Here is a 13196-nt window from a genome sequence, read left to right as displayed (position 1 = left end):
GGTTTAATAAGGTTGCCCAGTTGCTGGGGCCAGCTACCTCCAGAATTTGCTTTTAGACATAACAGGAGCATGACCTCTGATTCTTGAGGCGATTTCTAGTGTCAAGAAAAATAAAATAAAATCTGTTTACGCTAAGCCAGGCAGGGATTTTCTCTAACTTAACATATCATTGAATTTTAAACTATACAAGATGCAACACAAGTAAATATGCAAAATTAGGGGAACATGAGATTCTATATCACACTATTTATTAGTGAATAATGTGATACAATGAACAATCTTTTGCCTCAGTCATTAATTCATGCTTAATTCATATATCAACTGAGACTAATTTTATATGACCAAAAGAAATATTGTATTGTCTATATCACTTTCTCTTGGCATCTCTTACTCTATCCCTGTACACTGTAAAAGCCTGATTGTCTTTCATTCATTTAAATGTTAAGTCAAGAATATAACTGCAAGGAGGTCGTACAGTGTATACTCTCTTCATAGTATGTGCTGGGCTAGTAAGTCTAGTGTTTTGACAGTGCTGTACAATGTAATATTGATAAATTTGCATTCACCTGTTTTATTTCTTAGTAAAATATGAACTGGAAATAGAACACATGAAATCTTAAAAATTAACTCTTCCATTTCTTGAAGACTACTAGTTAAATACATTTTACAAGAATGAGATTTCATATGAACAGTACGTGATTTTTTTCCCTGCCAGTTTTCTTTGCAGAAAAAAAACGCAGGCTAAAAATGGGACTGTGCAGACTGGCACTTTAAGATAAACTAAATGAAGCCAAATGTCTGTCATATTAAACTGAAATGCGTTAATATGAGTGTTTAAAAATTATGGCAATATAATTTAAAAATGTTACATTAATATGCATGGCAGACCTAATCCATATGAACCTGCGAACATGAGCACTTTTTGGACATCTTTGTCAACATCCATATATATAATTTACCAGTTGTGAACCTGTCTTCAGTGCCACTGTCCTTTAATTGTCCACTCTAAAAAGATGTGGTTTTTACATGTTGGAGCACTGCAGAGAGATCCGTGTGCTTTGAGACGTAAAGGAGGTGTGATTTCTGCATGATTGTTTATTGATTTTAAATGAATAGGGTGTTGCAGCATTTTAAGTTTCCTAAATCTTTTTTTTATACCCAGTGTTGTCTTGCATTTATGTGCAAGTGTATTTTTAGAATTTGTTTTAAATACTAGCAATTATTATTAAATTCTACCAATAAAAGGGGTTACTTACTGAACTCTTATTTTAAACATTTTTAGATTTTGTTATTCTCTGTACTGTAAAAAGACAGAATGCTAATTTCAGTTGTTTTCAATTGCTTTCACTAAAAGTTCTTATAAAAGCAGTAATTATTATTGTTGCTTTGCCATTGAGGGCTACAGACACTTTTAAATATTTTAGGAATGTATTTTTAATGTTTGCTGTCTTTGCTATGAGCACCCTGACTTTCACAAAAGCATTAAGAAATGTTTTTCACTTTTTACATGTGAAAAATATCGCGCCCCATTTTTTTCACATTTTATACTGTGACTGTGAAAAAGCTTGCAAAGCCGTTTTAATTACCAAAGGTGGCAAAAAATTCCACGAGTTTCCCCGTAGTTATTTTCTTTTTTGCACATAAGCGAAGCAAGTTGTTATTTTAACGATTTCTTTTGTTTGCAGGAAAGTGCAACTTGTTTATATAACAGTTAATGATACATGAGAATATAATCTTTACGTCACATTCTTTTTCGTCTGAAGCCACTTCATTTAATCTGTTGAATAAAAATGTGTTTTTGTTTTGATATTTTTACTAAAACAGTTCACTGCGCTAAGATTTGTCCTATAAAATCTGTCTGATATTGATGAGAATCTGGTGGTAACTATGGACACTCTATCAGACATTATAGAAGTGACACTTAATGTCTCAACATCTTGCCTGAAACAGATCTCAATGTAAATTACCGTGCAATTTTTTCCCCCTATCCCTCAAAAAATGTTTTCAAGAGATCCTTAATCAATTTTGGTTAGCTCTGGGTAATTAAAATAAAATCGTTCAGAATTAATTGTGGAACAGAGTGTTTTGTTGACATTGTCATAGTTTATATGCTGTGTAGATTGGTTTAGAAAAGTACTACCTGATTTCAGAATGTCAGTATAATTTAAGAGATATGGTCTCCTGGTCAAAGAGTATCTTTTTCTGCCCACGGCTTTTGTTTGAGTCTCTTCTAGGGGGCTATCCCCTGGACAGACCGAGCCAGTGGGATATCACTAGACTGACAGTGCTTTGCTTTATTTATTTTTTTTCGCAGGATGCTTCGCCAGGAGACATCAAGAAGGCCTATCGCAAGCTATCACTGATCCTGCACCCAGATAAGAACAAAGATGAAAATGCTGAAACTCAATTCACACAAGTAATCCTTTTTTTTTCTTCTTTACAGCATTATTTCAGTATCGTTTTTAAGCCTTTTGGCTTTTTGAGTGTGGTGGAAGGAATGTGTTAATGGCAGAAGAGATGATATATGTTTCTGGATTTTCTGGCTTTTTAAGTCAGGTGAATTAAGTTTTCAAGTAGACAAACTGACAGGCATCCAGATTAAGTTCATAACCTACTTCCGTTTAAAAAAAACAAGTTTTTCCTTTGAAACTGGCTGGTCTGGGCCGTGTTTTGTGGGTGTTCCTGTGTTTTCAATCAGGTTAAGTCAATATAATTCTTCTTTAAAGTATGTGATGCTTCCTTGTTTGAGTGTGACATAAATATTTAAATTATTTCAGTGGTTGTCTAACAGCTAGCTTGTCATTTTTGAAAATGACAGAAAACACTGGATTTCCCCCCAGAATGTATTTACATGCGATAAAAATTTTTACATTCAGGATAATTTGCCCTGAAGCAGGTATGGTTTAGTTAATATTGCAATCATAGACAGGAGCACCACTTTAATAAAAGTTTACTAGAGTTAACAGCTTTCTTACTGTTGCTAAATAAGTGTTGTTTTTTTTTTAATCAAGTATTTTTTGTCACAGAAATATTATACTGGGCACTGAAAAACAATTTTAGTTTTAGTTTTTGTAGGGGGAAAGGGTGAAAATGCAAGTAAAATAATCTTTTTTAAATATTAGCATCAAAGTATTGAAAAGCAAAAAAAATCTCTGGTGACTACTTAAGTGATTTGTTCTGTAAAATAAAGCATCAGTCTACACTGATTTCACGTGTCCTTTCCTATTAGCTCAAAACTGATAAATATGTTGACATGGTGTTGTTTCCCAAACTTGGAACATCCCAGCCTGCTAAATATATAATAAATATCCTTTTTCATTGCTGGAATTTCTCCCTGACATTTCAGTTCAAATAATTCAGTTAGTCAAAAATTTGTGAAATTGTTTTAATATATGGGACTACCTGTGTAATAGTTTAACTGCCTTTCAAAAAAAGGTTTTTCTGCTGAAAGTGTAAATGTAATTTCAAGGTTATTTTTTGCTGTGCAGCATTTTACCAGTTTACCAGTTCTTTCTAATGAGAACTGAATCGTGCAGTTATGTTGAGATTTTGCTACTAAGTAAAATGTTACATGGTTGTATGCTTGCAGTTTCTGATTATTAATATACTGATTGCAAGTGCAAATTAAAGGTGTGATCAACATTAAATTAATTTACCAGTTACATAGCAAAAATCATCAATTAAACTCATTTAACTGATAAAAATTAAGGAGTGCAGGGAATTTGCTGGGAAGGCATTTGAGATCTATAATCTAGAGAGAAGTGAGAGATTGTTGGAAATGATTCCCTGCAAAAAGTCTGGAGGAATTTTAATTTTCTGGAACAGTATTCATTTTTAACTAAGGCTTTTATCACTGTTGAATTTGTCATGTGCATTTTTTCCTCCCTTTCAGCTAGTAGCAATCTATGAAGTCCTGAAAGATGAAGAAAGAAGGCAGAGGTCAGTTGATTTCTCCATTTATCAACAGGAGTCGTGTGTGTGTGTGTGTGTGTGTGTGTGTGTGTGTGTGTGTGTGGGATAATTAAGACTTGAGATGGCATTTCCTAGCAAGCGAACATGGTCTTCTTGTCTGTGGTACGTTGGTCCGTTAATGGCTCTTGAGTTGAATATGGACAGCCTCTGAGCTCGGATCTTTTCATTAAATTTGGAGTAGCCTGATTGATCGATTGAATTTACCCTTTGTTTATTACATCATATGGGATGTACCATGTACTGGACTGTGACATACTGTATATTAATGGCAAAGTGTCTTTTTAAACGAGACTGATTTTGGAGAAAAAAAAGTACTCATTTTAAAAACTATCTAAGCAAGTAAAATGTTAAATTAATATTCTGTTGTAATTTAAAATATTTCTTCTGCTTTAATTGGGGGTTAGAAAATCTTTTGCTTTTAAAGCAAGATAGACTTACATTTGGATTCAGTTTTATTCCTATTTGGCTAAGCTCCGATGTGGTTTTTGGTAGTTTTTTTGGATTAAAAAGATGTTCACTGACAAATTTGACTTCAGCATAATATTCAAAAATCATTAGTACATACTTAACATACAAATCTGGATATGAACAGGAATTAATGCAGAAATTGCAATATACACTAAAAATTAAATTAGCTACAATATAATCAAAAAGAAGAAATATTTTGTGAATGAGGAAAAAATGAAGGAAGTTCTTCTATTTATAATAGCACGTTTTGTTGATTTTTATTAACATACTTTAGCAAAAAAAATCTGTTTTTAGATTCTGCTAATTTACAAAGCTAAAACCATTTTTATTCTGGAGTGATTCATTTCATGTTTTAGTGAAGAAAATCAAAAATATGATTTCAGTATTTATAAAACGTTTAATAAAAGATTTTTTAATTAAAGCATATTTAGTGAAAATAGTATGATACTAATCTTGCTGCAGACAATTAACAGTATATTTGAAAAGACAACTTCAACTGCAAATTTTATCTCCTGCCCTAAATAATTAAATGAAATTGTAATGTGTATTTTTTTTCAGTACTGTTCACAGAGCTTACAGTTTTTTTCATTTTAAAATTGTCAAAATATGTGAAGCACTTCCAGTGACCTTGTACTTTATAATGAATATTCAAAGCACTCTGCAAAGGTTTGGGCTTTTCAAAACAAGTCTTTTTTTTTCCTAAGTGACCAGTCCAGCATTCTTTTTTTAACCATACTTGTTGTGTTCCAGTTTTGCAGGCATATGCCATTCTGATTCAATGTGGTGCCATGCCTGTCCAGTTTTCACTCTGCCAAAATTAAGCTTTCCTTTAATTACCTTGTATGTTAATTAAAGTCAGTCTCCCTACATTCCCCTCAGGCATATCTGTTGGGTGTCAAGGGCTGACAAATGAGAATTATGGTGGCAGAACTAACATGTATACCATTAATAACATTCTAAAATTTGTGAAAATAAAATCTTAATTTTTTGGAGAAACAAATGCAAAAAAAAAGTTCATATTCAAAGGTTGGTAGAAATTCATCAGTACTAATGTAATAGTGTAGGCCATTTTTAACAGTGTATGGATTAATGGTGACGTTTATTTTCTGCTGGAGCTTACAAGCTGCAATCCTGATGTGGTTAGCGCAGAGTTCAATATGATGCCCAATATTTCTTTGGCTTTAATAGGGGATTAGGCCTCTGCCGTTTCAGAGGAAGACAAAACAAAAACACGTTCAGCATTGCGTGCGATGCAGCGCTCAGTGAGTTTGTACAACAGTGAGGGCGGAAAAAAAGAGTTCAGATTGCAGCTATGCATGAGGGAGAAAGGACCTCAGTTAGCTGTTTAATTCTTGATTTGAAAAATACCCGTATGGACACCCTGCATCAAAATATATATATATAAAAAAAATGAATTAAGAAAATGATGCTCTGTAACTGCGATTTCTGTCTTGTACCTAGTGTTTCTCATTTGTGCTCACCACTGGAAACCTCGTGTGTCCAACGTGGCCCCCTGCCTTAGGTGCCTCCCTCACCTCTGCCTGTACAGAGCCATTTCACGAGGTGTAGACAATATAAATTATTTTAGATTACACATCGGGAGCAGGAGTAAGACAGTACGACAAGCTAGCTGAAGATAGCAGGATTCTTGACTCAGTTTTGTGAGGGATTCTGTGAAGTGCCCGAAGCAGCGTAGCTCTCTTCAGTTTCTGGTGAAAAAACATATTTGAGCTTTGGAGTCTTCAAAATGACCAGCCGATTCATCGTTTCTTGCTCTGTGCACCCTTTTGGTGTGTTGTGTGTGTTTATGGAGTGCGTGTGGAAGTTTGAGTAAAGCACTACCATACATGGTTCAAAAGAAGTTTTGGATGCACTGACAGTATTCTTCATGGCATCACGCTCGGTCAGAAGCTGGATCTTGAGTGATCTCCCCCAGGTAGACCTCAATCTCAAGCCAGGGCACGTTCGACCCCCCCACAAAAATTCTTTTGATGTGTCCAACCACAAGCAGCAGAGATCCCGTTTGTAGAATCTTAACCATCAGACAGAAATCATCATATTTTTGTGTCAGAGGTATCTCCAGTTTTACTCTGTCCCTGCATTGCTTTATGACCTGCTCTTCCAAAATGGGGTCCTTCGACATCAATTCCAAGAAAAAATTAGAATCTTAGTGCAGGGGGCTAGGCCTCCATTAAAGCTCTGATTTTCAGCATGTCAGTAAAAATGAATTAGCAATGAGGTGTAACCTTGAGGAGTGTGGGATCTATGGAGCAAGATTATCTTGTGGGCTATCGAAATCCTCACCACCACGCTGTACATACGTTTCAAAGAGTGATGATAAGATGCAAAACCCTCCATCTCCACCACCTCCTTCAGAAGGAGAAAGGGGGTAGCACTCCTCCAGGTGACAGGCACTATGTGTTATGTCCTCCACAGCGGAAGATGGCTGAACTCCTAATGGTCAGCCACGAGATCCGCAATAATGTTCATTGATAGGAAAATCAATACAGCATCGATTCCGGCTCCAGTTCCTTGGAGATTGTTGTGCAGATCATCAGGCATTACTTAAAAAATACCGTGTACTATTTAGAGCTTTTAATACAGAAGATGCTACTGCCTGGAATTTAATACCATTTTAAATGGGATGTGAAAAATCAATTTAGGACAGGATCTTTAGGTTTAATGGCAATTTTGAACTAGGTTAGTATTATTCTGTTAATTACTATAGAACCAGGGTTGGGGATCGCTTCTTAACTGCTAAAATCAGGAATCGATGTGCAATAAGCCGCTGTATAGTTTTGTTACTGTTAATTAAAACTATGAAGCAGTTAAGATTTGTTTAAAAATAAGAAGGGACACAAAAGAGAAATCCTTTTGTGTTTGGTGGGTTTGTTGAAACTTAGCTACTAGGTTTCTATTTGTATTTTCTTCCAGTCATTTAAAAAAAAATGTTCAGAGTTTGAGCCTCAGTCAACTGGTTTTAAAGCCTGCTCCAGTCACCCACACCTCTTATGGGTAAAGAAGACTTTTCAGTTCTCCATCCTAAATTAATTACTTTTTTAGTTGGCAAATTAGACCCCAAAGGAATTCGCTCCACAGGCAGCAGAGGTACCATTTGTAGAATCTTCACACATCAGACCGAAAACACCATTTTGTTGTGGCAGAGGGATCTCCAGTTGCATAGTATTCCTGTGGAATAATATTTAAGAAAATGTATCACTCCAAATCTTGCCATGTGAAGTTCTGCTAAAAATGTTATGTCAATTAAAATGCACTGAATCTTTGTCCCATTTCATAGTTATTACAATGTTGTACCATTTTGATTATTTTTTAATGGCATCTTCTTTCCTGGCCATGAATATAGAAATTAAGACTCTTATCTGTCTATATTAGTATGCATTATTATACATAAATGTATGGGACAGCACAGTGTCTTCTGATTTGTTTGGTCCATATTCGTAGATGGCCCCCCTGGGGATGAATAAAGTATTTTGAATTGAATTAAAGTGAAAGATATTGCTAACTGCGTTGATCAAGTCATGAGTGATTGAAAAGTGTTCTTTTATTAAAGACAATGACATGACTAGCAGTATTTTTTAGTTAGGTTAATATATTCATCCAAACATTTCCATACTGGCCAATCCATCATTCAGGATCCCAACCATCCCAGCCACAGACTTGTTCTCCCCCCTACCCTCTGGCAAGCGGTACCGCATTATTAAAGCACGGACCACTTGACTCAAGAACAGCTTCTATCCCACTGCAGTACGCATCCTCAACAGCTAACAGCAGTGCCTTAATACACATCTGCACTACGCACATTTTACATAGTCTACCGTTTCTTTTCTTTTTTTTAGTCTCACTGCTACATATTTGTTTTTCCACAACATATTTATTGGTTACTGTTGTCTACATTGTGTGATGTTGTCTGTTGTACCGTGTGTGTCCAGAGAGATTAGCGCGTTTAAGAATTCCAGTGTACGTGTACATGTGGCAGTACATTACTCCACTGGCTTAATTCAGTTCAGGGTAGTGGGGAGCTGGAGCATGTCCCAGCAAGCAACAGGTACAAGGTGGGGTACACCCTAGACGGGACACCAGTCCATCGCAGAGCGCACACAGACACAGACGGACAGGCATGTACCCCAGAGCCAATTTTCCCAGAAAGTGAATGGATGATTTCCCAGTGATGACCCAGCAGGGGTTTTTTTTTCTCCCTTTTCTAGGTACGATGATATTCTGGTTAATGGCCTTCCAGACTGGAGGCAGCCTGTGTTCTACTACAGGCGGGTGAGGAAGATGAGCAACACTGAGCTGGGCCTGCTGCTCTTCATCATTCTCACGGTCGGACACTATGCTGTCATTTGGTCCATATACCTGGAGAAGAAACTGGTGAGTCTTCCAAGTAAGGAATGGCTGATAGTAGCTGAGTATATGTTTTAGAGCTGCTCTTTAATACCAAAGCATCATTACACTTTGTCAAATAAGCAGGTTCTTGATACTACAGGAACTGTTATACAGGGGTCTCATGAGGTGCCCATTACTCCATTTGACAAGAAGGAAAATGCAGCAATACCTGTATTTAGATTGCAATTACTTATGTCAAACAAATATAAGAGCTAAAGACAAGTATAATGCATATAAAAGGATGTGAAATAATTACTCTGATGCTGTTTTCAAGATGTTTGCAGTTTGTCTGTTTTTCGGTCTGATTAAATTCACTTAAATCAGATAATACCACAAAATAACCACAAAGTGGAAAACTATTTCTGGAACATATTACATAAACAAATAAACATAAATAATGTTTTTTTTCTTGCATATCCAGACATTTGGATATAAACAAGTTTACACCAGTTCCCATTTCTGTAGTTTTTCTTGGTAATAGTGGATAGTGGAGGGTTATGAATTTAAAGAACTATGCACAAGTCTATATTTCATAACAATAATAAGGAGAATGGGCAAATTTGCAAGCGTTCTATTTGCAAGAAGGAAGATTCTCTTCTGATTTCCTGATTTGTATCTTTCTTGTTGTGCTTCATTGTAGTGCCCTGTAGAAGATGTATATATGAGTGTATAAATAACTTCTGCAATGCCAGCTTGGATATCCACACAGCAAAATCGTATCATTCAGGTTCTGTAGACCTTAGACTTCAGAAGATCAAACTTTGTCTTCTTTTTTCCTTGAATGCAAATTCTTTGTATACCAAATCTGTCAAACAAAAAAAAATAAAAAGGCAGATGACAGATATATGTAAATATAAAGTAAAACCCGTATATATTTAATGCCTACTGAGTAATGACATCCCAGATGAGATTTTTGAGTGCAGCAAGTCTGGGATTTGACACAACGTGCGGTTTATTAAAAATGTAAACATTCAAATTTGACTCAAGTGCAGAAGTATCTGGAAATGATGTAGCTAGGCTACTGCCTGCTTTAAATCAAAACCTCAAACCAACTGCAGATCACAAACCTACGATGTGTTCTTGCTTTCATTCACTGCAAACCCGCTATCATGTAATAGTTAGATAGCTCTCTACATCGTGAATAAAAAGGTTTCCTTTCTGCCTGCAGGAAGAACCCAGCTGGGCTTTACTAGTGCCCAGTAGTGCTGGTACCACAGATTTGATTTTAAGTCGGATTACCTTTAGTTTGTTTTTTCGCTTAAGCATTTCTTGTGTTTAACAGTGTTAAAAGGTGGGTGCAGACCTCCAAGAATCAGGTTCTCTGGGAAGGAGATCTGTATCAAACACTTAAGGTGTCGTATGTACTGTAGCTGACCACAGGAGCTGAAAGCTGCATCTGCTCTGTCTTTGGCGCCTTGGCTTGGCTGTTTTCGTTCTGATTCATTGTAAACACCGTGAAAAGAAGGCAGCTGCTTGGAACCTGGTGTTTGAGAAGGACTGGTCAATCATCAATCCTTCAAGTTAACGTGGGAGTGATGCTGGATAACTTGACGCGGTTCCAAACTGAGCCGTGAAACTAGGAAAGGGAGAAGGCCGTCTGTACCCGCGGTTTCTTCTAAAATGGAGATTTGAGCAACAACCTTAAAAGTCTGTGCCGAGGAGAACTTGTTTGTCCGCTCAACACAAAACGAACATTTTTTTTTTGAGCTGGTAATAAGAAAGCAGGTTTCTTGAATGACAGGGGGTGACAAGGAACCTTGATTGCTATGGAGATGCACCCGTTTTGTCCGAGCCAGACTTTCACTCATCTGTGCTTGTTATGTGGAACTGGGCGCCATGGCAACAGTTATTATTGTTTAAAGCACACGATTTCACTGAGTTGAAGGATTCAATTGGTGTAGATGAAGCTTCAGCAGTGGTCGCTCTTCACCACAACGGGCAAAAAAAAATTGGTTCTGGGGGGTGATGTTGATTATCAATCCCCCCCCCCCACCCAATTAATGGTTTATTCTTTGTGCAAGGATGAACTCCTCAGCAAAAAAAAGAGGGAGAAGAAGAAAAAGACAAGTAACAAAATCACAGAGGACCCGAAGTCAGGAACCCAGGACAAAAATGAGAGGTACTGAAGAATTTCCGATCTTCCCAACTTTTTTAAGATTGATTTGTTTGATAACTTTTTTTTTCTAGTTGTGTACTTCTTTTCCGTCGTTCAGAAAAGATGTCTTCTCTGCTTTATACATATGTTGATATTCAGTTTTTGTTCTGGATATGATTTTTCCGACCTTGAATGCTTGTTTCTCCTAGTTTTCGCAAAATGATCTGGTGGCTTTACTGTGAAATAATTAAATCCCCACAGCAAAATGCATTCAACACGATTCCTTTCTTTTTGGCAAAGTCTCTGGCACGTCCCAAGCGCACGGTATTAAAGAGTCATGAAACCCCTTCTAACTATTCTGATCTGTTCAAGTTACAGAGAGATAAAAAAAAGAATTGTGACATTTTCCACAGTGCAACACCTCTAAACTGATATTTGGAAACTTGCAAGGGTGGTGATGTTTTTTGAAGAATAGTTTTAGTATTCAACAGTGCCATATGTCTAAAATAGTTTTTTCTTAAAATGATAATTTAATTAGAATGTGATACGTTAGTGTTGCAGATGGGGAGGTCAAACTGGATGTCCCTGTTAGATTAAAATCTTAATTTAAAAGCAGGAAAACGTTTATTTTAAGAAAAGGTATTCAGGACAGAATCCTTTACGTTTTCTGTTTTGTCTTTTAAGCTGTGTTTGGAAAATTATTCATTGCAGCAACACATTTTGCCCTTCCCTGTCATTGTGACAACTATAAAATACAAGATTTTGTGGCGATATAATATATCCTACAGTGTCCAGGGTAATAAACTATGGCTGCATTTCAGTTTGAAACAATTTGCTTATTAGAGATGGAAGTAAAAAAAAAAATCATTTTTTAAGTTTTCTTAACATTCTTAGCATTCTTTAAAAACTTTCCTGCAGAGATTTTCCTATACTTCATTATTAACACATACAGTGTGCAGTTGATATTAACATTTCACTGTTCAGAATATTGCCACCACTAGCGTGTCATTTTCATGTTTTTGAGGACTATGGCCTTAAATTTATCACTCTTGTTGACATAAGCTACTTATATTTGTCTCATCTATCAGAAACAATACTACATAGTGAGTAAGTAGGTAGTCTTCTAACAGACAATGACGTGTACATTGATGTATTAAACATGTTAAATGTGCTGCATTGTGCTTCTTGTGTTATCCAAAGGTAGTTATTTGTTTTACTTGTTGATGGTTATCTCTATCTGGGCTCATCCTTTTTCTGTTTATAAAGGGAAGGAGCTGAGCAGTCACCTTGAGTATAAACCCTGGCTATTTATAAAGGCTTTTCTTACAAAGAATATATTGACAGAAACTGAAACCCTTTAAAAAATGCAACACATTTTTATCCCTGATTATGAATTCTGCAGCACTGATTGAGTGCTCTTTGGGTATGATGTTGTGAGGAGCTGGGGTGATGGTGCTCACATCCCATTTTAACTTTCCTCTTCAATGCCAAAGGCAGTACGTCACACCATGCGAAAACTCGTCCGTGGTACGCAATGTATGTTTGTGAGTGGGGTTGTGGAAAGCTGGTATGTCCGTGTGGAAAAGGCACACAAATTCGCTGGTTTTAATCTTGCTTTGCGAGAGATGGTCAGGGTTAATCCATCCACCGTCACTATACTCAAGACGCAGAAGTCAGCTGCAGTCAACCTTGAGCCAGTTGAACTTATATGAACTGATATGACTTTACAGCAACAGAACATCATACCCAGAAATACCACGTGAAGGCTCTCTTCTGCTTGGCAGTATCTGCTATTACTTTTATCTCCTAATTGCAACGGAGTGTCTCTGCCTACTTAGGAATCATGTAATGTTCCTTGACGTCCATGTTAAGGGCATGACTTTGTTTGGTGGCAGTAGGCAATATTGCTGCCCTTGTCACATCAACACCAAATTTCAAAGATTTTGTGAACTTTCAACGTAATAGCGATTTCAACTCGGCAAGGGCAACACAAGACTTCCTTTGTTAATGTGGGATTGCTGGAGCCTCAGCTTTGCTGGATCTGAACTGGGTAAATGCCTCATAACATTGTACATCCTAGACAGACTGAATGGAACAGCATTCCTGTCATTCCTGTGCAACATTTCTACCAGTCTTGGTCTGTTTGCATGCTGGACTGTATGTTCTGAACAATTGCAAGTATTGATTACTTCTGCATTGGGAAGCTGACTTGAATAGACCATGTGACCCCCCTACCCTGTGTGCCTTTTGAACT

The 13196-nt window shown here is 36.7% G+C and overlaps 1 protein-coding gene across 3 annotated transcripts in view; it reads left to right on the top strand.

Moving 5' to 3' along the window:
* dnajc1 (DnaJ heat shock protein family (Hsp40) member C1) overlaps positions 1–13196 on the top strand; it is an 85950-nt gene that overhangs the window by 28733 nt on the left and 44021 nt on the right. For all 3 annotated transcript variants that reach the window (XM_088918390.1, XM_088918388.1, XM_088918389.1), the window contains exons 2-5: positions 2315–2416; positions 3893–3939; positions 8667–8832; positions 10869–10966. In XM_088918390.1, coding sequence (XP_088774516.1) covers positions 2315–2416; positions 3893–3939; positions 8667–8832; positions 10869–10966 — 413 coding nt within the window. The remainder of the gene's footprint in view (positions 1–2314; positions 2417–3892; positions 3940–8666; positions 8833–10868; positions 10967–13196) is intronic.

This window comes from Atractosteus spatula, chromosome 6 (assembly GCF_055471065.1).
Source record: "Atractosteus spatula isolate fAtrSpa1 chromosome 6, fAtrSpa1.hap1, whole genome shotgun sequence".
NCBI classification, from domain to species: Eukaryota; Metazoa; Chordata; class Actinopteri; order Semionotiformes; family Lepisosteidae; genus Atractosteus; species Atractosteus spatula.
This window is presented reverse-complemented; position numbering and strand designations above follow the sequence as displayed.